Here is a 26,295-nt window from a genome sequence, read left to right as displayed (position 1 = left end):
CCAGGAGTTAGCTTGTACACATGTCTTTTGCGGCTACTAAGTTTTGTGGGGTCACCCAGCCAAGAAACAACACCCCTGAACTCCCATCTCAACTGGTAGGTGAAATGTCAGGGAGATAACACTTGTGGAGATTTTTTTTAACATGGTTGTGCAAATCTCTGCAAACCAATGAAACCTCACACACACACACACACACACACACACACACACACACACACACACACACACAAGTGCAGTGAGTGGTTTAATCTCACCAGGAACTCAAGGAAGCTGTTGTCATCATCACTTCTGCTGATCAGCGTCTCAAAGGTCAAAACCATACTGGAGTCTTTCCATTGTTGTAAAAGTTAATGAAAGTTAATTATTAAAGCTGACAGAAAGGTAATTTGCCCACCGCTTTATATAACCTATAATACAGACATCTTAGTACGTATGGATGCATGCAGAGCCTATAGACTCAACTGGATGCCCACAGGACCTGCTTCCACTGCTGTTGAAGCTCCTCACTGAGTATAACCAGGTAGGAACTAAACTTAATGATCATTGTGCTCAAAATGATGTGCTTCAAAAATATTTTTGCTTAACATGGCTTATTTAAAAGTTATTGTTATAATCTTGAGTTTATAAGCATGAATATTTTGAGTGATTTCATTAATAGGCTGAAAAGGTGTCTGGAGGACTAGCAATGTGAATTCAATATCTGAGGAGCCTTAAGTTATCAAGTAAATGGTTGTATGCATTGTTACAACTTCAATAGCCTTTTCAAAGATAGTAATGGGTTTTGCCTTATTTATTCAGATAATTCTTCTAGTTATCCACCTAAACTGGGTTTTATAGGTAGGCTATCTGCTCTGAAAGGCTGGCAAACACAGCAAGCTTCTAGGAAAAGTTGACAAAAGGAGATAGAGTCACCTGTGAGAAGGGATTAGAAAGGCCACCTGTCCCAGACATGAGAGCTTTATCTTCCAGACACTTGACAAAGTCCAACACTAGAGGAAAGAAGAAAAAGAGAAAAGGTAACAGCAACAAGGCAGAGTAAAAGGAGACAGACAGGGGTGGGGGAGTAGGGGAGATTGCCACTGACAGCAGTTGAGTACCTGATGCCCTGACTAATATAAATCACACAGGGTACCTGTGCTAGCATTGATCAATGCTAGATAGATTCTATATCATTCTTCTAAGTGCCAGAAAATTTTATTTTACAATATTCTTGTTGGCTGGTTGCTTTGTTGAGATAGGATCTCACCATGTAACCCAGGCTGATCTCAAATTCACTATGAAGCCCAGGCTGGTCTTGAATTCACAGATATCTTCCTGCATTAACCTTCTAGGTATTAGGTTACAGGCATAACCCTGCATACACAGCTTTATAATGTTTAAATGTATAAATAAATAATGTACTAAAACACTAGACTAAATAATTTTTTCCAAAGTACTAAAACACTAGACTAATTTTTTTCCAAAGTAAATTAGTCATTTGGGGAGATAGTGCAGATAACAAACACATAAGTACCTATTTAATAGCTTGTTATTCCACCAAGGAAACAGTTCACAAAATGGGAATGGATCTGTTATCATCCTCTGTTTTTTTGAGATAGGGTGGCCTGGAACTAATGATATAGTCTAAGCTGGCCTCAAATTCATGGTCCTCACCCTGCCTGATTACAGGTGTGAGCACCAAATTCTGATTAATAATGGTTATTTATTGTTGTTATTGTGTTGTTGAAACAGGATCTCATTATGTAGCTCTGTCTGTCCTGGAAATCACTCTGTAAACCAGACTGGCTTCAAACTCACAAAGAGATCCGCCTTCCTCTGCCTCCCAAGTGCTGGGATTAAAGGCATGCACCACTACATCTGGCTGTAATGGACATTTTTAAGTTACTAGAATAAATTCACAATGACATAGTCTAGCATTTGTCTACAATAAAGTTTTCCCCTGCCTTCATTTTCATTTTGCCCACTTCAAGATGGAGTCTCAGGCTACCTGGACTCAATTTTGTGTGTGTGACACTGAGAGCAGGCGCTCTGTATTCAAGGCAGGAGTGCTCTCCTGGAGCTCTGTGCTCTTGGCTTGTGTCTCTCTCTCTGGAGCAGGGTTGGTATGCTCCCACATTAACACACAGAGAAAGTTACGCAGCACAGTGAGTCTGTCATCATGAAACCTGGCTTTTTGTCCCTGGCTCTGTCACTTGCTAGCAAGGGTCAGGAAAGCCATTTGCTTTCTCTCATCTCAGTTTCTGCATGTGAATTGGCAACAATGATACCTACCTTGTCTGCATGTAGGAAGTGAAAGTGCTCAGAAAACCACAGGACTTATGGGAATGGCTAGGGGTTCTCTTTACTGTCCTCTGAACCTGCTGGTCTGAAACATGCTATCGTATCCCCCAGCCTGTCTCTAATGTTTTCTCTTTGGGCCAACAAAGTCTTCTCTGAGGATTTTTGATCTCTCATTGCCTACCTGCTCTAAGGTCATATTCATTGTATAACATAGTGGGTTTCATCATGACATTTCCATACATGCGTACCATATATTTCTGTCATATTCACGCCACCGCTCTTTTGCCCACCTCTCACTGGTTCCCTCCTTCTTCCTAAACACTCTCCTTCTACTTTCATTTAAAACAGTGTGAATAAAAGCCAAGCCGTCTTTCTGAGTCTGACTTATTTGGTTAACATGAATGTCCTCTGGAGTCACTTGCTTTCCTGAAAACTGTATAATTTTGTTCTTCTTTATGGCTCAATAAAACTCATATGTATGTATATCTGTCACATTCTCATTGTCTACTCACCTGTAGTTGGATATCTAGACTCATTCGTAGCTCAGTTATTGAAATAGTGCTGCAATAAACATAGGTATGCAGGTATTTCTGTTGTATGTTGACTTAGATTCATTAATGTATAAACCCAGGAGTATTTTAGGTAGATCATATGCTAGCTGTATGTTTAATTGTTTTAAGAACCTCAATACTGATTCCATAATTGCTGCACTAATTTACATTCCCAGCAACAATGTGAAAGCCCCTCCCCCAATCTATATCCTCACTATCTCTGCCAACTCCATGCTTCTTTCTCATTATCCCTCACAAGGAATGGGGTGATGTGCCTAAAGTCTAACTCATAATGCACATCTACATTAAGCGTTCCTCATTTCCAACCCATATTCACAATCATTCTTTCATTATTAACTGTCCCAATCATTTTATGTACGTAAACTTGAATGTTAGCTACATCGAGTGTGTGTAAAACATTTTGTTCATATTTTACTTCATTTCAGAAAATCTTCTTGCATTTTTACTACATTAAAGGACTTTTACAAAAGGAAAATGAAACAAACAAAAAACTAAGATTTGAGATTTGCCCTTAGGAAACTTAGTCTTATTGGGGAGAAAACCATAAAGAGTAATGATAATAAAGTATGATGTCGAATAGAAATATGTCTAGGGTACTTTCAAGAAAGAAATGGCTAACTCCAGCTGAGTTTGCAGCTTCTTCTTTTTTTTTTTTTTTTTTTAATCATGTATTACTGAGTTCCTGACAGACTACGGGTCAATCAATGCCTGTTGAAGGAATGTAGAAAGAAATTTATAGCAGGGACAGCTGAAAGTTTTTAAGGGTGTTGGAAAACATCACAGATAAAGAAAACAATATGGGCAAAGATATAGGGCGCTAAATTTCATGGTGTTTTAGGAACTTACTACTCTACTTGTGACAAAGGAGGATAAAATAGTTTGTATGGTAGGTAAGAGCCCAAATATAAAGAATCTCCCAGACCTAGGAAGTTTAGACAGACTCTTCAAAAAGGAGTTTAAACTTCGGTGAGAGTGGAAAACTATTACTTTTTTTGGAGATAAGCTCAGAGTGAACATGACAGTGAACTAACAACATTAGTATGTGTCTTAGTTAGGGTTTCTATTGCTGTGAAGAGTCACCATGACCACAGCAAATTTATAAAGGAAAACATTTAATTGGGGCTGGCTTACAGTTTCAGAGGTTTAGTCCATTATTATTATTATGGCAGCATGCAGGCAGACATGGTGCTGGACAAGGACCTGAGAGTTCTATAAGGGCAGGTAGACAGAGGAGACAGTGACACACTGAGCCTATCTTGAGCATCGGAGACCTCAAACCCCCACTCCACCCCCATGACACGCTTCTCCAGCAAGGGCACATCTATGCCAACAAGGCCACATTTCCTAATAGTACCATTCCCTATAAGCCTATGGGGCCACTTTCTTTCAAACCACCACACTATGTTTCCAACAAGTCTTGGGTGGCTTTGCTGCAAATTGGGTCTGCACTGTCCATATAAAACTCACTCGAAGCTATCACCAAGAAAATCAAGGCCGAGAGGTCTTTGTGCCTTAGCCGATGTCAGAGAACCTTCTTCCTTCTAAAATTAAGAAAACCAAGACTGGGAACCCAGTTCATCAACAGCAAAGATCTGAAGCCAGGCACACTTGCCTACTAAATTCTCACTCTGTTTTGTTTGAGGTAAGCTGGCTTCAGACTCCTGATTTTCTTGCCTGAACCTTCCCAAATGATGGAATATGTACCACCATGGCTGACACATTTCACTCTTTTCTGTATACTTCCTAAATTAGGCTTGACTTTCCCCCCTGCATGATAGGCAATATAATGATGGAACTAATGGGAAACAGACAGTTCAGAGTCTAAACTAAAACTGATCTGAGTTTCCCAAGTGTAGACCACAATATATAAACAGACCTCTTAAACTAGCAAGGCATTTGTTGTGCGTGCTCTTTCAGTCCTATGCACACCGAACTGAGGTATGTGAGTTAGCCACATAAACACAATCAAAGCAGAAAACTTTTTAGCAGTATTGTCTTGGACATGTGGAGAAACTGTCTCCACATCCTCAGGTTCCTCGCTCTAGTCCTGTTACCTTTAAGCACTTTCTGCGTCAGACTGTCGACCATTTCCATGAAATGATTCTGGCTTCTAAACTGTCTTGGAAGTGTTTGTGGGATGCTAAAATGGCCTTCAAGCAAACATCACAGAAGGGCAGGGGGAAATGTTTCCATAATAGTGGCCGTGTATTTATGTCTCCTGAAGAAATAGCTCAGGTGTATGCTGATGACATAGATTAGTTGTCCTACTTCAACAGCAAGTGAGAGCCAAGAGAACCACAACACTTAATGGGAAAGGATTTCCCAGCCCCAGACTGTGATCCCTTCTGACTTCTTTTACTAACATCTCTGCTAAGCCTTCCTCTGTCTTCTCCCAGCTACTCATGACCAGCACTTGACTTCTCTGACACCAACATCATTCCCTGATTCCATCCAGCCTCACACTGGCCAGAATAAGAACTTTTTTGTGCCTTTGATTATGAATCCTGTCTAGCAACTAATTGAGATCTTCCTTGGTTGTTGTGCTCACTGGAGCAAGTGTTCTGCTTGCTCTCCCTTCCCTTATACACTCCCCAATCACAGATTTCCAAACACTGTGTAACCTCTTCTGTAAAGACTAATCCATGGAATAAAACTGGCTTACTTCTGGTTTTCCACTGACTGGTATAGGAGTGTTTTGAGATCCATGACAGGAACAGTGTTTTCAACTCATGCCAGGCAGACCCTCCTTAGCTTGAGAAGCTTTTGAGATATGATATCACTGAGAGTAAGAGGAAAAGCGTGTGCCTCCTGGGTTCGATTAAATAAAGTTTCTGGCATTGTTGGTAGAACTACTGGTTCAAATGAATTGCTTCCTAGCAGAAAAGATAGAGCTCTGATGCCAGAACACTAGATAATGCTGAATTGGAAAGGTCAGAGCCATAGGGCACTCTCTGCAGAACAGGGCAGGCAGAGCTGGGAGACTCCCAGGTGACTAGAGATGAAGCTGGATGGAGTTAGGTGGAACTCAGAGGGGTGGGGAAGGAATGTGTACATGTCAATTCCTGGAGTTATCAAAGTGTTACTAATACATCAGGATAGCTCGATTGAGAAACTGGATTTCAGAGATTAACTCTAGGATGAATTTTTGCTAAAATATTTTTTAAAAAGCAGAGAATGATAAATGTGGGTTATTTGGCACCATATGAAAATCTACATATATGTACATATGTATCTATGTACATTAATAGACAATAGATTAATAATTACATAAAGGCCAAGTAAACTTTTAAAATATACAGCTTGGGAAAGTAAGCAAAAATGGAAACATTTGCAAATAAAGCTCAAAGTTTCAAGATTACTGGGAGCCAAGCACTCCAAGAATGAGTCCCAATTACCTAAAGTCATTGACACTTTAAAGAGCCCAAAGAGAATTGAACCACAAAGGTAAAACAAAGTCTAAAAATCCATTCATGTTAGTATAATACATGAAACTGGAACTGCAAATACCAGGAACCAAACATTCTCCCCAAGAATTTCTGGAAAGAAAAGTGAACTATGTGAGTGAAAAACAAAAATCATTTGAATTCTTAACTAAAGTAAGTTGCTCCCAAGAAGCAGAGACATGATGAATGATGTGCACTCATGACTGTCTGGAGCCCATTCAGCTGAGCTGCGTCGGGGTGACTGGCTCTGGGCTCACGGTGTTTGTTGCCTGTTGAGTGTGAGGCAGCAGCATTCTGTCAGGATAGCAGAAGGGAAAGAGTATGGTTCTCAAGCTGTCATATGTCTGGACAGATTTTTTTAAGCCTCCCTGATTCTTGCACTTGAGCACACCCATGTCACCACGAACTCTGTAAGGAGGAAGCTGTCTCTACTGTGCAGCTAGAGGGCCAGAGTTCAGGCTCTTGATCTATCCGCAAGTAGGAGGGGTGTTAAAGAGCCAGCTGTGGTAATCTCAGCAGGGAGCTAGATAAGAAGTTATTCCTGTTATTGCTGTCAATGACAAAAATATATGAATGAATGAATGAATGAATGAATGAGTGAATGAATGAATGAATAATGTAGAGATCAATGAAATCATGGTTTGGCAGAAAGAAAATATAATGGCCAAAAGAAGAAAAGATGCACTCTCAGATTGTTTTATAGGGGAGAAAACTAGTAAGTTTCTGTGAATGTCAGTAGGAAATGTGAGTAGAGCAACGAGTGAGACACTCCCCCTGTGCATCCACAGCCGCATACAACAGCAGGAGCGCCATCTTGAGTCTTCCTCCTCCCAAGGCTGACTACTTTGGAGCCCTCACTCATTCACAGCATCAGAAGCCACTGACTTAAAGTGATTTAAAGTGCTAATGTCCCTAGCAGTGTTGGCAACTGGCCAAGAGCAAAACCAAACAAAACCCATGCTTTTTAGTGCAAAGAGCAAGCCAGATCCACTTTGTGAGCCAGTGCTGATGTGAAGTGCTATACAGCCAGTAGGGCAGGTGACTTGAAAGTGGGGAGGAAAAGGTGAAACGGGATAAAGCAAGTCACAAGAGGTTGAGGGGAGACTCAGAGAGAAGTCACAGTAAAGGTCAAGATCCAGTAGTCTAGAGAAAGAAAGATTAGGAGAGGAAATGCCAGCAGAATATTCTTCAGTCATGTTCATATTGGACAGTAAACTGCATGTCACAGAAGAAATAGAAAGGTCTGAAAATGGAGGTCCCATTTTTGACATAGTTAGCTATATGAAGAAAAGACACTTAGATCGTGGTGGGTGAGAGTGTACATAATTATTTTCTCATTTGTAGGATGAGGATAATAATAGTAGTTAATGCCTCAGAGAACTGTGAGTACTAAATTGAAAATGAACATAAAGGTTTTATAAATTGATCTTCTTAAATTATGGAAACAAAATACAGACATGTATACAAGTTGACACCTTATATCAGTGGTTCTCAACGTTCCAAATGCTGCGACCATTTAATACACTTCCTCAAGTTGTGGTGACCCCCAACCACAAAATTATTTCATTGTTACTTCCTAACTGTAATTTTGCTACTATTACAAATCATAATATACATTTTTTTGGAGATAAAGGTTTGCCAAAGAAGTCACAACCCACAGATTGATAATCACTGACTTATGTAGAAAATGTTATTTTATTTTTATTTTTGATTGATTTATTCACTTACCTGCTTGTTTTGTGGTACTAGGGATTGAACCTATGGCCTCATATATGCAAGCATCTCACAATGAGCTATATCCTCAGCCCCAGAAAACTTTAGTTGTTAGAATAATAACTACCATGTGATGAACCCCTGAAGCATGTCAGAATCAGCAACAGAAGTTTTGAAACATTTGAACATTCTCATTCTTCAGTTTTTTTAAACATGGGTATCATCATTTCAATATATAACAGAGGTTCAAATAGGTTAAGTCAGTTGCCCGAGTCTTTCCTTAGAAAGGACCTTGTCATTCTGATGAACTATGTAAACAAAGTCATACTTTGTCTGTACATAGTTTCCTTTGACTCCCAGGAATCATAGGAATAGAAATGAACAATATATTTGATTTTTACAAATTAAAACTATTTTTTGAGGTCTTAGAAAAAACAAGACCCTGGTATGTAAATTAAAACAACCTTGATTAGAATTAAAGGGAAATGAATAGGCTATGGTCTGTCCCACTGTTCCAGTACCATATCTTTAGAAATACCTCTAGAAAAAAAAAGTTGAGGTGGACTCTCAAGAACTGTTTAGTAAGTAAACCAACTTAATTTGTTGCTTTTTTGCTGTATACCTTGAATCTCAGCATTTGGAAGTCAGAAGTAGGTGGATCTCTATGAATTCCAGGTGAGCCTGGTATCCATACTGAGTTCCAAGCCAGCCAGGGTTACATAGTGAGACACTGTCTCCAAAATAAGTAAATAAATAAAATATATAAAAATAAGAAATACTTGCTTGCTTACCCAAAGGAGCTGTGTCAGCTCTTTGAAGGAAAAAGTGATATCACATGGCAAAACGTGACCTGGGTCCCTTAATCCTGCCTCTTTTGATCTCAAAAGGTGGTAACATTCAGTTCGGAGCTCACTCATCTGTAAATTGCATCACATTATCTCTGAGTTATTTAAGAAGCAAGCTCTGTTTGGTTTCAGACATTTTAACCTGCTAACAGCAAGAAGAAGTATTCACCACATAGTTTCAAAGGTCTTCTTACCTGCCACTGTCACCAGGGAAAGCAAAATGATCGAAGCCATAGGGAATCAGTACATAGTGGCCAGACCAGTGTATTCCACAAACACTTTTGGAGAGGAGTTCAAGAAGACGCACAGACACCACAAGACATTCCTGGATCATCTCAAAGAGTGTTGTAGGTAAGAGACTCTTCAGGTACTGGAATGAGGAAGAATCGAGCAATTTATCCTAAATTTTCTAGCTTCCATGCTTTCCTTTCTGGCTCTAGTCCATAGCTTCGGAAATCTGTCTCTCTTGGCTTTCTAAACTCCCTGCCTGAGGTGAAAAGGCAAAAGGAACACACCATCTCAGCTAGCGGCACAAACACAGTTCTTCCAAGTCAGAGGGAAACGGGCAAATTCTCAATTGAAGTGCTGCACAGTTCAACTCAGGATGACACATAAATTCTGTTACAACCAAAGAAAAGATGGCATTTTCCTTTTTAAAAAGTTTCTTTTGGCAGGGGCAAAGAGGAGACTGTTAGTGGGAGTGAATTTACCAGTTTCATCTTTAAAATGATGTCATCTTTGCCAATTTTCTACCTACTCTTAGGAACCAAACTTAAAATTTGACATTAATTCACTGATCTGTGGCTTTTAATGTTTTCAGCTGCTCCTCACAAAAGGCCAAGAAGATTGCCCTCTCTTTGTTCCCCGTAGCATCTTGGTTGCCAGCGTACAAGATAAAGGAATGGCTTCTGAGTGACATCGTTTCTGGCATCAGCACCGGGCTGGTGGCTGTGCTACAAGGTAATTTTTTCTTTTTTTTTTCCTCTTTTACCTTTTCTTTTATATTCAAGATATAATTAATATAACATAAAATTCACCCTTGTAATTCTTTTGCGTGTGTACATATGTGTGTGTGCTAGACCAAGGCTTCACAAATGCTAGGTTTGCATTCTACCAACATGTTACATGCCCAGCCACCCTTTTGTTATGTATAATTCTATGGCTTTTAGTACATTAATCAGGTTGTGCACCTAACACCACTAATTCTAGCATATTTTCACCACCTTCTCTTCTCCCTACTCCTACACACACACACACACACACACACACACCAAATCCTTTATCTTTTGATAGACACTTCATACTCCTTCCTCCACTCAACCCCTTAACACTTTCCATGTCTATTGATTTTCCTGTTCTGGATATTTTGTGCAGATGGAATTGTATGTGGCACTTTGTGTCTGATTCTTATCTCTTAGTATAATGCTTTCCAGTTTATTCATATTTAACAAGAACAATATTCTACTGTATGATTGTACCACATTTCATTGAACATTTGAGTCATTTCTATTCAGAGGTGATGATAAATAAAGCTTTTATGAGCATCTGTGTACAACTCTTTGTGTAAAAATACCTTTAAATTGCCTGGATATATCCCTAGGAGTCTAAGTGCTGGGTCCTGGGGTAGCTTAATGTTTCCTTACTTGTAGAGATGCACAGCTACATCATTGCCCCTAGGAGTGCACATGGCTTCAGATGCCTCCATACCTTACTGCTATCCGTTTTACCTTTGCCATTGTAGTGGGTGAGAACTGGCATCTCATTGTGGCTTTGATTTGTATTTCTCTAATAGCTAAAGATGTTTGTTAAGTATCTACTCTTTTTTTGCACTTATTACCCATTTGCATGTCTTTGGAAAAATACATTTTCAAATCCTTCATCTTTTGTTTTGTTTTGTTTGTTTGGGTGGTGCTGAAGAGATCAAGCCCAGGGCCTGACGCATACAAAGCAATAATGTTATGACTGAACTAGACCCCTAGTTCTCCTTACTGTTTTAAAAATGTGAGTTGCCAGGGCTGGAGATGTAGCTCAGTTGGTAGAGTGATTGCTCTTCATGCCCAAAGCCCTGGGTTCCATTGCCAGAACAGTATGAATCGGGTGTCATATCTGCTATCCCAGCACCCAGGAGGTGGAGATAGGAGAGTCTATAAGCTATATAGCATGTTTGAGGCCACACTGGGCTATGAGACCTGTCTTTTATTGTAGAGGTGCAAAGGTTACTTATGTATTTCTGACACTAAACCTTTATCTGATATATATTTGCCAACAGCTGCTTTTCATTCTCTGTACTGTCATTTCACTTTTGGTTTTTTAAAACTGGAGAGAGAAAGGGCAGTTGAGACAGGGTCTCATATAACCTAGGCTGGCTTCAAACTCCTGATATCCTCTACCTCCCAAATGCTAAGATTACAAGTATGTGCCACCATGCCCAACCTAAAAGATGACTGACCCATTATGGCCATTTCCTGTGTCTTTAATGTGATTAAAAGAGTAGATTAAGCCCAGGGCAAATATATTACCACTGAGCTACAGCCCAGTTCCCTAAACATTCCTATTTTGCAGTACTGGGGAGTCAAACTAAGGCATCCTGGATGCTAGGCAAGTGCTCTGTTTGATTAAAGCTCACTTTGCTGATAGCATCCTTTGAGTATGCTTTTGTTTTTCCAGTGCTGTGATTAAGCCCAGGAGCATGCCACGTTAGGCAGGTACTCTTTCATTGATCCATTTTCCCACTAAGGCATTTTTATTTTCAATTCTTTGATTGCTTGTGCTGTATGTAGCCTTTCTGATAGACTGTTGCCTGATTCAAGATTGTAAAGATTCATACTCATGTGTTCTAACAATGTTAGTTTTAGTTCTTGTATTTATATCTTCAACACATTTTGGGTTAATGTGGTGACTTACTTTTTTTTTTTTTTTTTTTTTTTTTTTTTTTTTTTTTTTTTTTTTTTTTTTTTTTTGGTTTTTCGAGACAGGGTTTCTCTGTGTAGCTTTGCGCCTTTCCTGGAGCTCACTTGGTAGACCAGGCTGGCCTCGAACTCACAGAGATCCGCCTGGCTCTGCCTCCCAAGTGCTGGGATTAAAGGCGTGCGCCACCACCGCCCGGCGTGGTGACTTACTTTAAACGCTCAATCTAAACTACTAGGGGAACCTGATGAAAATTAAAGACCTGGCTATTGTCTCTCCAGGTTTAGCATTTGCTCTGCTGGTCAACATCCCTCCAGCCTACGGGTTGTATGCGGCCTTTTTTCCAGTCCTAACCTACTTTTTCTTGGGCACATCTAGACACATATCTGTGGGTAAGTCAATTACTGGACAGATTCATGCTGGTTTTTATTCACTCTTTGTAAATTCTATTAGAAACTCACTGTAAATTCCAAATTGTACATAATTCAGAAGACTCGCAGTTTCCTGAAAGAATCAGGGCTAAGGCTGGTTATACACGGTAGCTTGTATTACTCAATTTTGTGGCTGAACGGCAACTCAGGTATAGGGAGGCACATACTGACCATAATTTACCTTTGGTTAACTAGGTCCGTTTCCAGTTCTGAGTATGATGGTGGGAGTTGTAGTTACAAGAGTGGCCTCAGGAGGCAGCACTGATTCAGAACTGTCCTCAAACTCAATCGAAAATGATTCAGTGATAGAAGAGAAAGTAATGGTGGCTGCATCAGTGACTGTTCTTTCTGGAATCATTCAGGTGAGTCTGATTCTAGTGTGATTTGTCTGCCAAAATGTTTGCCTTGACTGGTCCCTATCTTTCTGTATCTTCTTCCTCTTGTGACTCCTCCTCATCTTTTGGTTTGCGTGCCCCATTGGGTGGACCATAGACAGTATTTTTAAATAATATTCTTATTTATTTTCTGGGAACTGTATATAATGTATCTTGATTTTATTCTCTCTCTTCCCCTAACTCATCTCAGATCCTCCCAGACTCCCCAAGTATTTATGAAGAGTCATTTACCACAGCCAAAGGGTAAACATGGTCTAGACACAAACAGATAAACACAATCTAGATAGAAGTAAAAGTGGCAGGATGAAGGCTTACATGATAAGGAATGAAATGCTTAATTCAATAAAAAATATATTGGAATCAGTGTCGTCATCAAATGTAACTATATAATGACACTAGTAGCTTTGGAAGTTTTTCTGTCTAATGCTTCAGTTACTTTAATTTAGTTGGGAGGAAATTGGTGCTCTACTTTTTAAACTATCCATATAAAAAACTTGGGAAATAACATGAAAAAGATTATAGTGAGACTGCACCTTCCTTCCCAATCTCCAGGGCCAGCACCATCATGAAGAGTGAAAATGCCATGGGCTTCTCAAGATGTTACTTAAGATTCCAGTGACATCTTTGCTTAAAACCATTTCTAAAAGAAAGGAAAAGTTGATTGTATAAGGACACAAGTGTGTATCCCATTGACAAGCCTTGTGGTCGTTTGTTTCTCACACACTTCTGAATGTGAAAGAGTGGAACCCAAATTGAATTTTGTGTACCTGAAGTTCTGTCTGTATTTTGAAGACATGAGTGTAGAAGACAGTCAAGGATCTGAGGGAAGCAGAGTCCACTTGATGCATTCACTGTAAACAATGATGCTTTGGAGACAGTAAGCACTTTGCTCCCTGGCTAAAACCTCACACTTCTAACATGCAGTATGCAGTGATCTATTTATTTTCTACATTTATGTATTTATGTGGGGGCTAGGTTCATAGGACAACTTTTGGGAGTTGGTTATCTCCTTCCACCATGAGGGCCCCAGAGATTGAACCCAGGTCATTTGGCTTGGCAGCAAGAACTTTAACCCTCTGAACCATCTCACCAGCCCTAGTCACATGTTTCCTAAGCAAGTTGAGTAACTTGCTGCACTAACCATACATGTCTCAACAACAAATTTATGAGGACTAATGGGGGTAAGATTTTGCTATACAAGGTTTATGGTGCATCTTCTAAAGATACTGCACCTAAAAATGAGGAAGCAAGAAAGGAGGTTCTTCATGGGTCTGATACTTCTGGAGGCATGGGACTTATGTACTATCTGAACATCATATAATGTTCAACCTGAGGGATGGAAGAGAAGGCCCAGAACAATCCTGAATGGTAGATGTGCCAAGAGGCAGAAGCATTGGCTTCTTCAAGGAATGGTTCCATGGGCTGAACTTCATGTTTTGAAGCACTTTGGGGTAAGTCTTTGGTTTGCTGATGTGCACTCCTAACCTATACTAACAAAGACTTTTGTCCTTCTCTTTCCAGTTGCTTTTGGGGGTTCTGCAGATAGGGTTTGTGGTGATATACCTATCTGAGTCCCTAATCAGTGGCTTCACTACAGCTGCTGCCATTCATGTTTTGGTTTCTCAACTGAAATTCATGCTGCAGCTGAAGGTCCCAGCATACAGCGACCCATTCTCTATTTTCAAAGTAAGTATTCTTGTCATTTAAACAATACCAAAGTAGCTAGGCATGATGGTCTTTAATTTCAGCACTCGGGAGGCAGAGGCAGGTAGATACCTGTAAGTTCAAGGCCAGTTGGCTCTTTCTCTGTCTCTGTCTCTGTCTCTGTCTCTCTCTCTCTCTCTCTCTCTCTCTCACACACACACAGAGAGAGAGAGAGAGAGAGAGAGAGAGAGAGAGAGAGAGAGAGAGAGAGAGAGAGAAAGGTATATATGAAGTTTGTGCCTGCAATCCAGTACAGTTAAGCATCAAGTTAAGTTACTGCGTGTGGAAAAAAATTTAAAATGTATATGGAAACAGCTTTTGGACATACTTAATTTTCTCCCTTTTAATCAACTTTTAAATTTTGAGACATTAACCAGAACTTTGGACACTGACACCTCAAAAATGGTCCTATTTAGCCACAACCCCCATTGAGAAATAGCAGAGCAGTTAGCTTGATACAGTGGGGATCAAATACACAGAAACCTGATGGTTCATGACAGGTCACTTCCAGCTACTCTCTCTTCCCAAACTCCATCCCACTATGATTAAAGCAGAGACAAACAACTACCCTATTAGGCTGTTAGACGGGGTGCCCCTTTTGTTGAGGTGAAAAACTATTGTGTTTGGAATCAGTCTGCTCCTTTAAAATGTCAGCTTGGTTGTGTAGCATTCAGTATGAATGACTCCATTTTGTTTGGGCCTAGTGAAGCAGCGCAGTACAAATCAGAGGCATATCAGTTGATCAGCAGGTAGCATCTTCAGTCCTTCTTGAAGGATAGTCTTTGGGATTCTGAGACAGCACCTGCTCTGAAAACTCTCACTCCCACATAGAAGTATTCCAGAATTGGGGTGTGCATGAAATCCAGCTTGGGTCTACTTGAGCTGTCTTGGGCTTATGGAAATACAACCCAACTTCCTTCAAGAAGTATATTCTGCATAGTACAGGCATTTTCCATGTGACCCAGAGAAGGTCTGTATTGTGAAAGAATGTACTTAAAAAACTAACAAAAATGCCAGAAACTAGAAATGACTCCCTGGACAGAACAGTAGAAAATTCTATGAAATAAAAGGCAATACTGTTGCCTGGTGTTGTGAGACCTTAGATTTGGGTTCAACCTAATCAGTCCAGCACTGCAAACAGAAAAAACAAACAAAAAGCCGCTGAGACCTGGAGGTGGAGGAGATCCATTGTAAAACCATGAAAAATATCCAACACAGTTTGATACTAGCTAAAGATATTTTTAGACAAATCCCAAAGCAATGTTTTCTTCTGTGCTAATTCACCCTCAGTGTATCTCTATGACAGCCCCCACCATTTGAGGGCTCATGGTTGACAGCAGCTGGACACAGAAAGGCTGCAACTATGTGCCAATTTTTTGTCTTAATATCTGTTTTGATGTTTGGAGAGAAATGTGTTTGAATTACAAATTCATACAGGACTTCGGTTCATCTGCGTTTTTTATGGTAGGTCCTGGAGTCAGTCTTCACACAGATTCAGAAGACTAACATTGCAGACCTCGTGACATCTGTGATTATTCTAGTGGTTGTATTTGCCGTTAAAGAAATCAATCAACGCTACAGAAGCAAGCTTCCAGTGCCTATCCCCATCGAACTCATCATGGTATTGACTGTCATTGGGAGAATTTCATTTATAATCTAGTTTTAAAGAGAGAAAGCCATCTGTACACACCACGTTGCCACAAGGCAGGCACTGTCTCCCATTTCTGGCTTTAACATTTAGTATGGATTTCTATTCATCAGAATTTACCAGTTCCTTCCAGTTATCTGGGTTTATTCTGTCCAAGGCGGAAACAGCAACACCTCCATAGCCAGGCTATAAAAAGGCCCTTCAAGCATGAGCTGTAATGTCCATGCAAACTAGAATTGCCTTGAGGCCCCTTAAAAGGTATCTAGGCCTAGGCTAAAGGTTTTTGTTTTGTTTTTTTGTTTTGTTTTGTTACCTTTTTCACATTTATCATTTATTTAGTGTCGGGTGTATGAGGAGGTCAGAGACAAACTTGCAGGAGTTCTACTGAGTGGATCTCAGTCATCAGATAAGATAGCCAGGCTTGGCAGCAAGCAGGTTTGGATTTGGGCCAATGGTGGTGTTTTCAAAGTATGACTTTTAGTTGCTCCTCATATTCTAATTTGGACAATTTGGAACTTTGCAGACTGTGATTGCAACAGGTGTATCCTACGGCTGTAACTTTGAAGACAAGTTTGGTGTGGCTGTGGTTGGGAATATGAGTTTAGGGTAAGTGTATCTTCAATGCTGGCATCTTCCAGAACTCAGTGAAGAAAGCAACAATAGTTACAAGAATCATACAACCCCCTTGAGAAGTCCTGGCATCCTCTCTCTTGAGCAAGCAGTCAAAAAAAAAAAAAAAGAAAAAAGAAAACCATCAGGGTTCACAACACTTAGAAAGAGTCTCCTTGTGCAAAAACTAACAAACCAGGCAGTCACGGACTCAAAACAGTGAAAACTGGGGCTAGAGCAATGCTCAGCAGTTAAGATCACTTACTGCTCTTGCAGAGAATCTGAGTTCAGTTCCCAGGACCCACATGGCAGCCCCAAACCACCTATCATGATTCTACTTCCAGGGTATGTGACTTCCTCTAATGTATCCAGATCTCTCTCTCTCTCTCTCTCTCTCTCTCTCTCTCTCTCTCTCTCTCTCTCTCTCTCTCTCTCTCTCTCTCTCTCTCTCTCTCTCTCTCACACACACACACACACACACACACACACACACACAAACTTATAAAATAAAAATGAAAATTAGGAAAAGTTAAAAAAACGAATCTCTTCGCCTTATAAAGAGGCATCAACTGAAACCAGGTTTCCTGGTCCATAATGACTGTAAACAACATGCACTGCTTTGTTTGAGGTCACCTGAGCCAAGTTCCAAACTTCCAAGAGACACACAAAAGGCACAGCAGCTGAGTAATACAGGCAGCACACTCTGCCCTTCTTCGTGATCACACTCAGAGCAAAGCCAGAGGGATAGCTCAGCAAGAGGATGGGAAGCTGGGAGTACAAGATCTGAGAGTACAGTCCCGTACAATTAGCGGCCTGAGAGGGAGCATGGGTTTATGTCGTTTTCTCTCTCTGATCTCTAACCATAGATAGTATTGGTTGCTTTCAACTTACTCTCCAAGGAAAACTGTTCTCCAGTTTAAATAAATAGATGATTTTACTTTCTCTAGGCTTAACAAGTATTTGATATTTACAGAAATTGTGTGTGTGTGTGTGTGTGTGTGTGTGTGTGTGTGTGTGTGTGTGTGTGTGGCGCCACTATATCTACATCTGTCTTAATATAGTTGAATTTTTTGGTTTGGTTTGGTTTGGTTTGGTTTGATATTTCAGGATAGGGTTTCTCTGTGTAGCCCTGGCTGTCCTGGAATTCATTCTGTAGACCAGGCTGGCCTCAAACTCACTGAGATCCAACTGCTGGAGTTAAAGGTATGAGTCACCACTGCCTGGCTTAGCTGAATTCTTTTAAAAGCAGGTATATGTGTGGTTTTTAAAGCAACATATATTTATACAAATATACTTATATATATATTTATTTATTGACATATCTTCATATGTTCTACTTAATTAAAAATCTTTATTTTTATTGTTATTTTTTTAGTTTTAAGAAGTTGTGAGAAATGAAGCTGGGAACACTTGTCTCTGGGTTTCTTCCCACTCTGCAATTTTCAAGTGATTGCACTTCACTTAAATTTCTTAGAGACATAAACCCCATCAGAAAATAAACAAATACAATAATCAAAGGGGAGCTTGTCAGAAGTAGAATGTTTTGAAAATAAATGGTAAACAAGATCATTGAGTGATAATCCTTATTTAGTAAATATATTAAATATACATGCACTTATCCCACCAGGTGTGTGGGGCAGGGAGGCACATAGCTCATGTTTATTAACCATTAATTCTCTAGAGAGGCGGTGTGACCACGGATATGTGCTCAGTGCTCCAGCTCCAAATCTCCTGAAGTTAACTTCAGATATACCTCCTATCCTTGGGCAAATTCACTAAACTGTTACCTTCACGCACTTGGTTATGAAAGGGTGATAAAAATAGCAAAGATTCTAGAAGTGTTAAATGGGTTTATGCATGTGGCATGTTAAGTGCACCATTTCTATTTCAAGTCCAAACATTACTACTTATTGGTTTAGCACCTAAATGAAATACAAGATCCAATTTTTTTTCTAAATGACCAAGTGAGCATTTTAAATTTCTGTTGACTGCAAATAGACTATGTAATGATTATTAATTCTTGCTAGCTTGCTACTAATAGATAGGCTACTTTAGAAATTATTTTTGTGGGTCACATTAAATGTGTACAAATAACATGATCCAAGGGAAGTGGCTTAAAAGGGTAAAGAAACATTCCAGAGGCATCTTACAGGCATAGTCAGGAGTCATCTTGTATTTCATGGTGTGCAGTGCTCACAATCACTATTTTAGTTGGCCTTCCCTCATAACTATGAAGACAAGAGAACAACATTATTGTCTCATTTGACAAATGAAGATCCAGGCTCAGGGAAAGTAGAGCCAAGGAATGGAGTCTTTGGCCAGGAAACTCCATCATACCACATTTAATGCTCAGAAGTCAAGACAAAAGCAAACTTACAATGATGGGTTCTTAGTTATTTTCATATAAAAGGAAATCTTTAATTGTATCTCTGCTATCAGGTTTGTTTTAAAAAACTGAATTCCAATCCACCTTTTTAACTTGCATGGAATAATAATGCTTTGTCAAGACTACAGCCCAGTATTTATTATCAAAGACATAAAAGATAAAACAATAATTCAGACACAGTTGGCTGGATCCAGTTCTGCACTTCCAACAAGCCTCAGGTCTGAAGTAGATGCTGATGGGAGCTGAGCATTTTAGTACCTTGATGTTGTTTGAGATACACAGCTTTTGTAATACAACTTCTCGAGTTTGTGAGCATGAACATAGACCTTCCCCTGTGAGGCACACTTGTCTCTGAAACACTTACCACCTTGAACTGAAACTTGCTCTCCTCCGGGTGTGGTGGGCCCTAGCGGTTCTCCAGCGCACAGGGCAAAGCCCAAGGCCCACCTCTCAGGTTTTTCAATGAAAAGCTACTGTTACTAATGGGAAGAAGATTTTTATTTTCCTTGTCCCAGAATTGTATTTGCTCAAAGAGCCTTCAGCCATGGATAACTATTGAGGGCACTGAGATTAATGCTCTGAAAGCCATAATGGTAACAAGTGGAATCTAAGACATTTGCCTGAAGGGGAATATGAGTACACATGATATTTTGAGTGCACTGGCAAGATTATATCCATCTTACGATTATTGTCAGGCTAGATCTATAACTTTTATCAATCCAAGCATCATTACTTCACAATAACAAAAGGGAAATTCCAAATTTTTCAATGGGACCAAGTTCTTTGGACCATATTTCTTAAAAAAGACGCAATTCATCACAGATTGCTTCACCCATTCATTTACCCAATAATCTTTTGCATTTCTGAACAAGTCGGTTCCATATAGTTTTGCTTGTTTTCAATTTCAGATTTCAGCCCCCTATTACACCCAGTGTAGAAGTTTTTCAAGACACCATAGGAGACAGCTTTGGAATCGCAATTGTTGGCTTTGCAGTGGCCTTTTCCGTTGCCAGCGTCTATTCTCTCAAATACGATTATCCAATTGACGGCAATCAGGTAAGCCTAACTGGGTCTAATTAGGTACATATTTCATGCACCTAATATTCTTCTGAAAGAGGACATTTTAGGAAAAGCTTCTTCCCTTGCCTTCTGCAGGAGTTGATCGCCTTGGGAATAAGCAACATATTCACTGGAGCATTCAAAGGATTTGCAGGGAGCACAGCCCTTTCCAGATCAGGAGTTCAGGAGAGCACAGGAGGCAAAACACAGGTATCTTAGCATCCCTACCACAAGGCCAGCATAGCACTGAGGACTGGGAAACGCAAGCCTGGTGGAAAGCAGCAGCTGTCGTGAGAACTGTTTCATCTTCACAGGTCGCAGGGCTTCTCTCGGCTGTCATTGTGCTGATTGTCATTGTTGCCATTGGATTTCTTCTGCAGCCGCTACAAAAGGTAACTCTCTTCTCTTTTTGTAATATCTCTCTCCTTGAGGCATCATATCTAACTCTCAAATTCCAAAAACACAAACTATGCTAGGGAAAATGAGTTCATGACAAACTCTCAAATTCTCCTTAGTCTACACTGTATGGACCAACCTTTCCTTTCTCCTGGCAGCCTTTTATGAATGTCAGGAATGCAGATGCCCAAGCTGCTTTATCTACTCTACTCTCTGTGAGTGCATAGAGCAGAACATAATTAATGTTTAAGCAGGGAGGCACTCTGGCCTTGCAGTTTCAACCTGACTGAAGTGAAGATTTTCTTAAAGGGTTAGGTCATCAAGCCCTCTATCTAATGTAGAGAGTGGTGCTACCAGCTCCACACCTGTTCTTGGGAACATGCCCTGCAGCTCCAAGGAGTTTGGTTTGACTCCAAAACTAACACCGTCAGCTTGTAGGATGGGAGTAAACAGCCAGACACAGAACTCACCTCTTAACCTTGAGCTCCCTGTCTGTAACTGTTTGGGTTTCATTTAATATTCGTAAATAGCCCCAGTGTCCTGGAAACCACAGAGCCTCTACGAAGGCAGATCATGGTTAATATAAGTGCATTGCTCTCTGGGGTATTAGTAGGATTTCAAAGGCGTACATAAGTAGGTCAGGAGTCCTGTGACCATCTTCTAATCTTAGCTCTGCCACTTACTAACTGTATGATTTGAGGTCAATACCTTAACCTCTCTGAACCTCAAGAGCCCCACATGTAAAATAGGGATGAAATAGTACCTGCTACACAGAGTAGCTGTGACAATAATGATGTAACACACATGGAATAGTTAACCCAGGTCACTAAGACCATTAACAAAAGTCATTAATATTATTATCCAAACATTCCACTATACTTCTGACTGCAAAGGAAATATGAGATTAAAAAAAAAGAGAGATGATTCAGCCCACCAATATCTATTGTTTGCTATCTGGGTCCTTCTTCCATGTTGATTCATAGCTGGAATGTATATTCACCTCCATCTGTAAAAACTGTATTGGCTGAATCTGTCTCCAAGCAGTATGGAGCACTATTTGCCAAAACCATGTCTTCTACACACCAAAATCCTTAGCTTCAAAACAAATGTCATGAAAGAGGTCAAGACATCACCAGTAAAGAAACTTTTTAAAAATGTATAGCTCAATAAAAACAAATTCACACCCTCTCCTCTGTATCGAGAAGAGGCCCCATGGGCTTCTTCCATGTGTAAATGTGGGTTCTACTTACCCACATCTATGTGGAGACACTGAAGAAACAATCACTATTTAAAACCCTCTCTTTTAAATAACTTGTACTCAAGGACCTTGTCTAGAATATTATCAAAGCAACCTCTATAGAGAACCCAGGGGTAAACTCTGTACAATCATGTCTGGAGCATCTTCGTGTTTCCTGAGTCATGACTCTGCTTCTTTTTATCCTACAAAGTCAGAACAGCCAATAGCAATAGCTATGCTAAATATGTATTGAAAGCTTCCCAAGTGTCCAAAGATTCTAAAATCATGCCCCATCTAGCCTATGGTTTCTCTGTGCTCTGAGTGTATTCCTGACAAAGTATTTTGCTGCATATGTGTTTCACTGTAAATTATTTCAAATTGTTTTCCCAAAACACAATTCTGGGGAAAATTCTTAATGAAAAGTACAGTGCCTCTAGCCAGACATTTGAGTATTTTCTAAACTACTACAAAACAAGGAGGCCTCTTGTACAGTATATCCCTGTGTACAGTTCACCAGCCACCATGGAGATGACAACTCATATCTGTAGTACAATAAGAAAACCAGGACACTGACACTAGAAAAATACTGTTAAGTATATTACCAATTTTATTCTATTTTCTTATTTTTTTAGATGGTGTTCATTTGTACACACATTTAAAAAAAACTTTTATCTCCATTTTATGTGGATAGGTAGTTTTGCCTGCATGTATGTATGTGTACCACGTGCATGAAACACCTGTGGGGGACAGAAGAGGGCATCGGATCTCCCTGAAACTGGAATAGCTCTCACAAGACTAATTACAATATGTGAAACGCCAGAAATGATGAGTAGTATGTGGCAGGCTGAGACCCTCTTAGTGACCCTCTTAGTGAATCCAACACTCAACTGTGTCAGTGTTGGGTCTTTTTAAGAGGCTGTGTTGTGGGTTGCCACTCCTAGATTGGGAAATATAAATTCATTGGTGTATCCACTCATTCAATGACTAATTATTAAACTCTTCCTATTTATCATAGTATGCTCTAGGAACAGAGCAGCTATGTCTGGGTGGTCTCAGAGCCTGCCTCAGGCCTTTGTTAACTATTCTTTGATCATTAGCTTCCTTTTATAACACAGCTTGGCAGTTGTCATCACCAAAGGCAACCCCTATGTCTTTGTTTAAGTGGACAGGTTCAACCAGCTTAGCTTGGGAACAACTAATTCAAGGGTTCACATGTAGGTCTTAAGATCTACCTCTCTCTAGATCGCAAGATATAGACTACTGTAAGTGCCATCAGCTCATCTATGGCACAGTCACAAAGATCTGCTCAGTCTTGTCATTGGGATGGGACAACCTCATGTAAGGAAACAAGTCAGAGTCCCAACCCTGGTCCATTGGGCATCGCACACAAGGGTGTGTCCTTTGATATACTTTGAGGCCTGCTACGGCACTTATCTGTGGCCTTCACCTTTGCCTCTATATGGTTTGTTTGATTAACTTAAAAGTCATCTGTTGTTTATGTCTTTCACAGTCTGTCCTGGCAGCTTTAGCTCTTGGAAACTTAAAAGGAATGCTGATGCAGTTTGCCGAAATAGGCAGATTGTGGAAAAAGGATAAATATGATTGTGTAAGTAGATACAACGGTATTTGAGAAAATGAAAAATCAGAATAGTAGTTTAATGCTGATGCAAAATGTATATATTATAAATGCTGTGGAATTTTGCTTCAACTTATCAGTTTGCAATAACCTTAGTTTATTTCCTATCTTGAAAGTGAATGCTCTTCTGATCGTTGTCTGGGACTTTTAACTTAAAGTGATGGTGGCATTATATGCTGAGATGATGCCTATAACTTTAGCACTCCGGAGACTGAGGCAGGAACAGCATGAGTTTGAGGCCAGCCTGAGCTTAATAATGAGCTCCTATTTCAAAAATAGTAAGTAAAGCTGAAGAAATGGATGTCTCAGTAATTAAGAACACTGAGTTTTGAGTTCTGAGTCTAGTTCTCAGCACCCATGTTGGGTGACTCACAACCACCTGTAACTTAGTTTTAGGGGATTAGGCTCTTCAGGTATCCATGGGCAGTCAGACAGACAGGCACACATGAATGTGCACACACATGTGTGTATACACACACCCAAAAAATCTAAAAATAAATGATTAAATAAATGGATGAGTTCTTGAAAGTATAAAGTGCTTCCTAAAACACTAGTGTAGGGCTTTCCTTCGATATGTCATTAAAGTTCTTGTGGGATATGCTGAACACCACAGAAGTGCTCTGAATTTTAGGGTACATGTTGTTTCTGTTCTTTGTTAACTGATGTGTTAGTTTCCAGAGAACCAGCAGAGGGTGTAAATTCTGAACATTCCTTCTGGAAACACCCATTCTTCTGGGGAAGCTCCTACTTGCTCTCAACTTGCCTGAAAAACAGACTTTATAATTTAATCAGGGTCAAAGTCTGAGTATAAAAAATCTTGTTGACATACCCTATGGTACTACAAGAGCATAAAGTAATAAGCTGTATTCAGTTAGCTCATGTTCCTAATCGATCATTGTGTGTGACGTTAATCTACTTTTAGCATGCTCAAGTTTTTTGTGAAGATAACAGCCATTAATCAAATTAATAGGACAAACCTAAGATTAGTACAGGCTGTCCCAGTCAGTCTGCTGGGTTTGTTTGTTTGTTTTCCTTGCAGTGCTGGGGATCGAACCAAAGGCCTAGCACATGCTAGGCTGGTGTTCTGCCATTGCTGTATATCAACCCTAATCTGCTGAGTTGTAAGAGTGAACTGTGTAGAATTTTTGCCATGGCAACTCACTCCTCTTTATTAAGTTTGTTCTGGGATGGGATAGAAATAGGCACACCATCTGTAAAGCTTTTCTATTTATTAGCTTGAGTTTCTGTGGCCTAGCTATGAGCCAGCAGAAATGAAATGACCTCTTGAGACGTGTCTTCCTAGGCACTTTGTTCTCTGGACCAAGATAACAACCTCCAACCACTTCCTTTGGTCCTAGACATTCACGCCTTCTTTAGCTCTGGACCTACAACACTGCACTTCCTTAAACTCAAGTGCATGTATTGTTCTCTCTTCTTACAGTTAATTTGGATCATGACCTTCATCTTTGCCATTGTCCTGGGGCTCGGATTAGGCCTGGCAGCAAGTGTGGCATTTCAGCTCCTAACTATTGTGTTCAGGACCCAATTGTAAGTGTTCCCTGAGCTCTGCACAATCTCACAGGCTTTGACCTGCCCTATTAGAAGAGCAAAAACAATTGTCAGTGCCTAAGAGAAAAGTAGTGTGTTTGATAAGCATGTATACCTATCAAGACTGACCATGAGGTAGAGGGATGGCTCAATGGTTAAGAGCACTTGTTCAATTCCTGGCACCACAACAAGTCCAGTTCCAGAGGAACCAATGCCACCTTCTGACCTCCTTGAAGGGCAGGCATGCATGTAGTACATAAACATTTATGCAAGTGAAACATTCATACATATACATAAAAATAAGTAAATCTAAAAAAAATATTTTTATAAGACTGGCCAATATAACCTTCCTCAAGTCACCCACATGAAGCCTTGAAGGACAGTAGAATGGTCCAGAACTAAACTCCAGTCAAAGGAGGACACCTGCTGCTGGCCTTCTTTCTGCTTTGAAACAGGTTCAAAGAACTAGCAAACACCTGAGTCTGTGTTGCTCACCTGTGAACAGGACAAAATGCTGTCCTAAGCAGGTTTAGTGTTGTTGCCTTAGACTTGTTAAGCAGGAAAGTGAGTTACCTAGAAGACTGAGTTCTTAGACAGTTGCAGGAGGGGGGGCTCCCTTTTCCTCTTCAGCTGAGAGTGCTGGATGTGTGAACTTCTCAAAGACCCCCAGGCCAAAATTCTACAAAACTTTGTAATTCTTGATCCTTAAGGCCATCTGGCTCAAGTGTCTTTGTGGTTTTTAAGTCTTTGTCAGGTAATATCACCACCATGTAGTCACTCAGCCTATCTGGAATACATGGTGTAATTGCATGAGAAATGGGGATTGAGGGGTTCTAAAACAGAAGCTGCTACTCAACTTATTCCTTGAGCAGTGGAACATACCAGCATGAAAACTCAGCCTGTTGCTCTCTCCCTCTTTCATACCTTGTATTCTTATCAAATTGGATTCTGTATCTGAGCTCCATTCAACTATAGAGACAAACTGAATGGTCACATGGGCAAGTCATTCTTTTTGTACAAGTTATCCTTATTTGTACAGTTGAGTACATAGGTCTCTACCTCACCAAACAACATTGATTAACATACTTAACATTAAACTGCCATGGTCTTATGGGGTTGCTTGTAGATTGTGATGTAGTAGAGAGTCACTGTTTACAAAGGCCTGGGACACAAAGATTTGCACTCCAGGGTCTCTAATAAGATGAAGACTGCCCCACCTTTCAAATCTGAAAAGTAAGCCTATATTAATAAGCTAGAAAAACATCGGTGTTGGGCTTAACATAGGCAAGAATGATTTACTGGGGGTGTTTTTTTTTTCCTACAGTCCAAAATGCAGCACACTGGCTAATGTTGGAAGGAGCAACATCTACAAGAATAAAAAAAATTATGCTGATGTAAGAAAGACCCATTGTTGTCTTTGATGTGCTAAAATATTGTCAAATGAGGCAGTGAAACTCATCTAACCATCTTACTTCTCTGTCTTGTA

General features: G+C 40.0%; 1 protein-coding gene across 11 annotated transcripts in view; it reads left to right on the top strand.

The window, feature by feature from the left end:
* The window catches only part of Slc26a3 (solute carrier family 26 member 3), a 62,288-nt gene that overhangs the window by 25,528 nt on the left and 10,465 nt on the right, over nucleotides 1-26,295 (top strand). For 5 of the 11 annotated variants that reach the window (XM_076550813.1, XM_076550815.1, XM_076550811.1 and 2 more), the window contains 13 exons: nucleotides 8,986-9,204; nucleotides 9,674-9,813; nucleotides 12,042-12,152; nucleotides 12,387-12,553; nucleotides 14,108-14,272; nucleotides 15,759-15,911; nucleotides 16,462-16,544; nucleotides 19,842-19,989; nucleotides 20,089-20,202; nucleotides 20,307-20,384; nucleotides 23,136-23,231; nucleotides 24,703-24,809; nucleotides 26,134-26,203. In XM_076550813.1, coding sequence (XP_076406928.1) covers nucleotides 9,074-9,204; nucleotides 9,674-9,813; nucleotides 12,042-12,152; nucleotides 12,387-12,553; nucleotides 14,108-14,272; nucleotides 15,759-15,911; nucleotides 16,462-16,544; nucleotides 19,842-19,989; nucleotides 20,089-20,202; nucleotides 20,307-20,384; nucleotides 23,136-23,231; nucleotides 24,703-24,809; nucleotides 26,134-26,203 — 1,563 coding nt within the window. In that variant the 5' untranslated portion in view covers nucleotides 8,986-9,073. Of the gene's footprint in view, nucleotides 1-418; nucleotides 521-4,470; nucleotides 4,495-8,985; nucleotides 9,205-9,673; nucleotides 9,814-12,041; nucleotides 12,153-12,386; nucleotides 12,554-14,107; nucleotides 14,273-15,758; nucleotides 15,912-16,461; nucleotides 16,545-19,841; nucleotides 19,990-20,088; nucleotides 20,203-20,306; nucleotides 20,385-23,135; nucleotides 23,232-24,702; nucleotides 24,810-26,133; nucleotides 26,204-26,295 lie in introns of those variants that run through there. The other 6 variants (XM_076550819.1, XM_076550820.1, XM_076550812.1 and 3 more) reach the window with 4 other exon arrangements.

Source organism: Peromyscus maniculatus, chromosome 14 (assembly GCF_049852395.1).
Source record: "Peromyscus maniculatus bairdii isolate BWxNUB_F1_BW_parent chromosome 14, HU_Pman_BW_mat_3.1, whole genome shotgun sequence".
In the NCBI taxonomy this organism is placed as follows: Eukaryota; Metazoa; Chordata; class Mammalia; order Rodentia; family Cricetidae; genus Peromyscus; species Peromyscus maniculatus.
The sequence above is the reverse complement of the archived record's forward strand: the minus strand, read 5'-3'. Positions and strand labels throughout refer to the sequence as shown.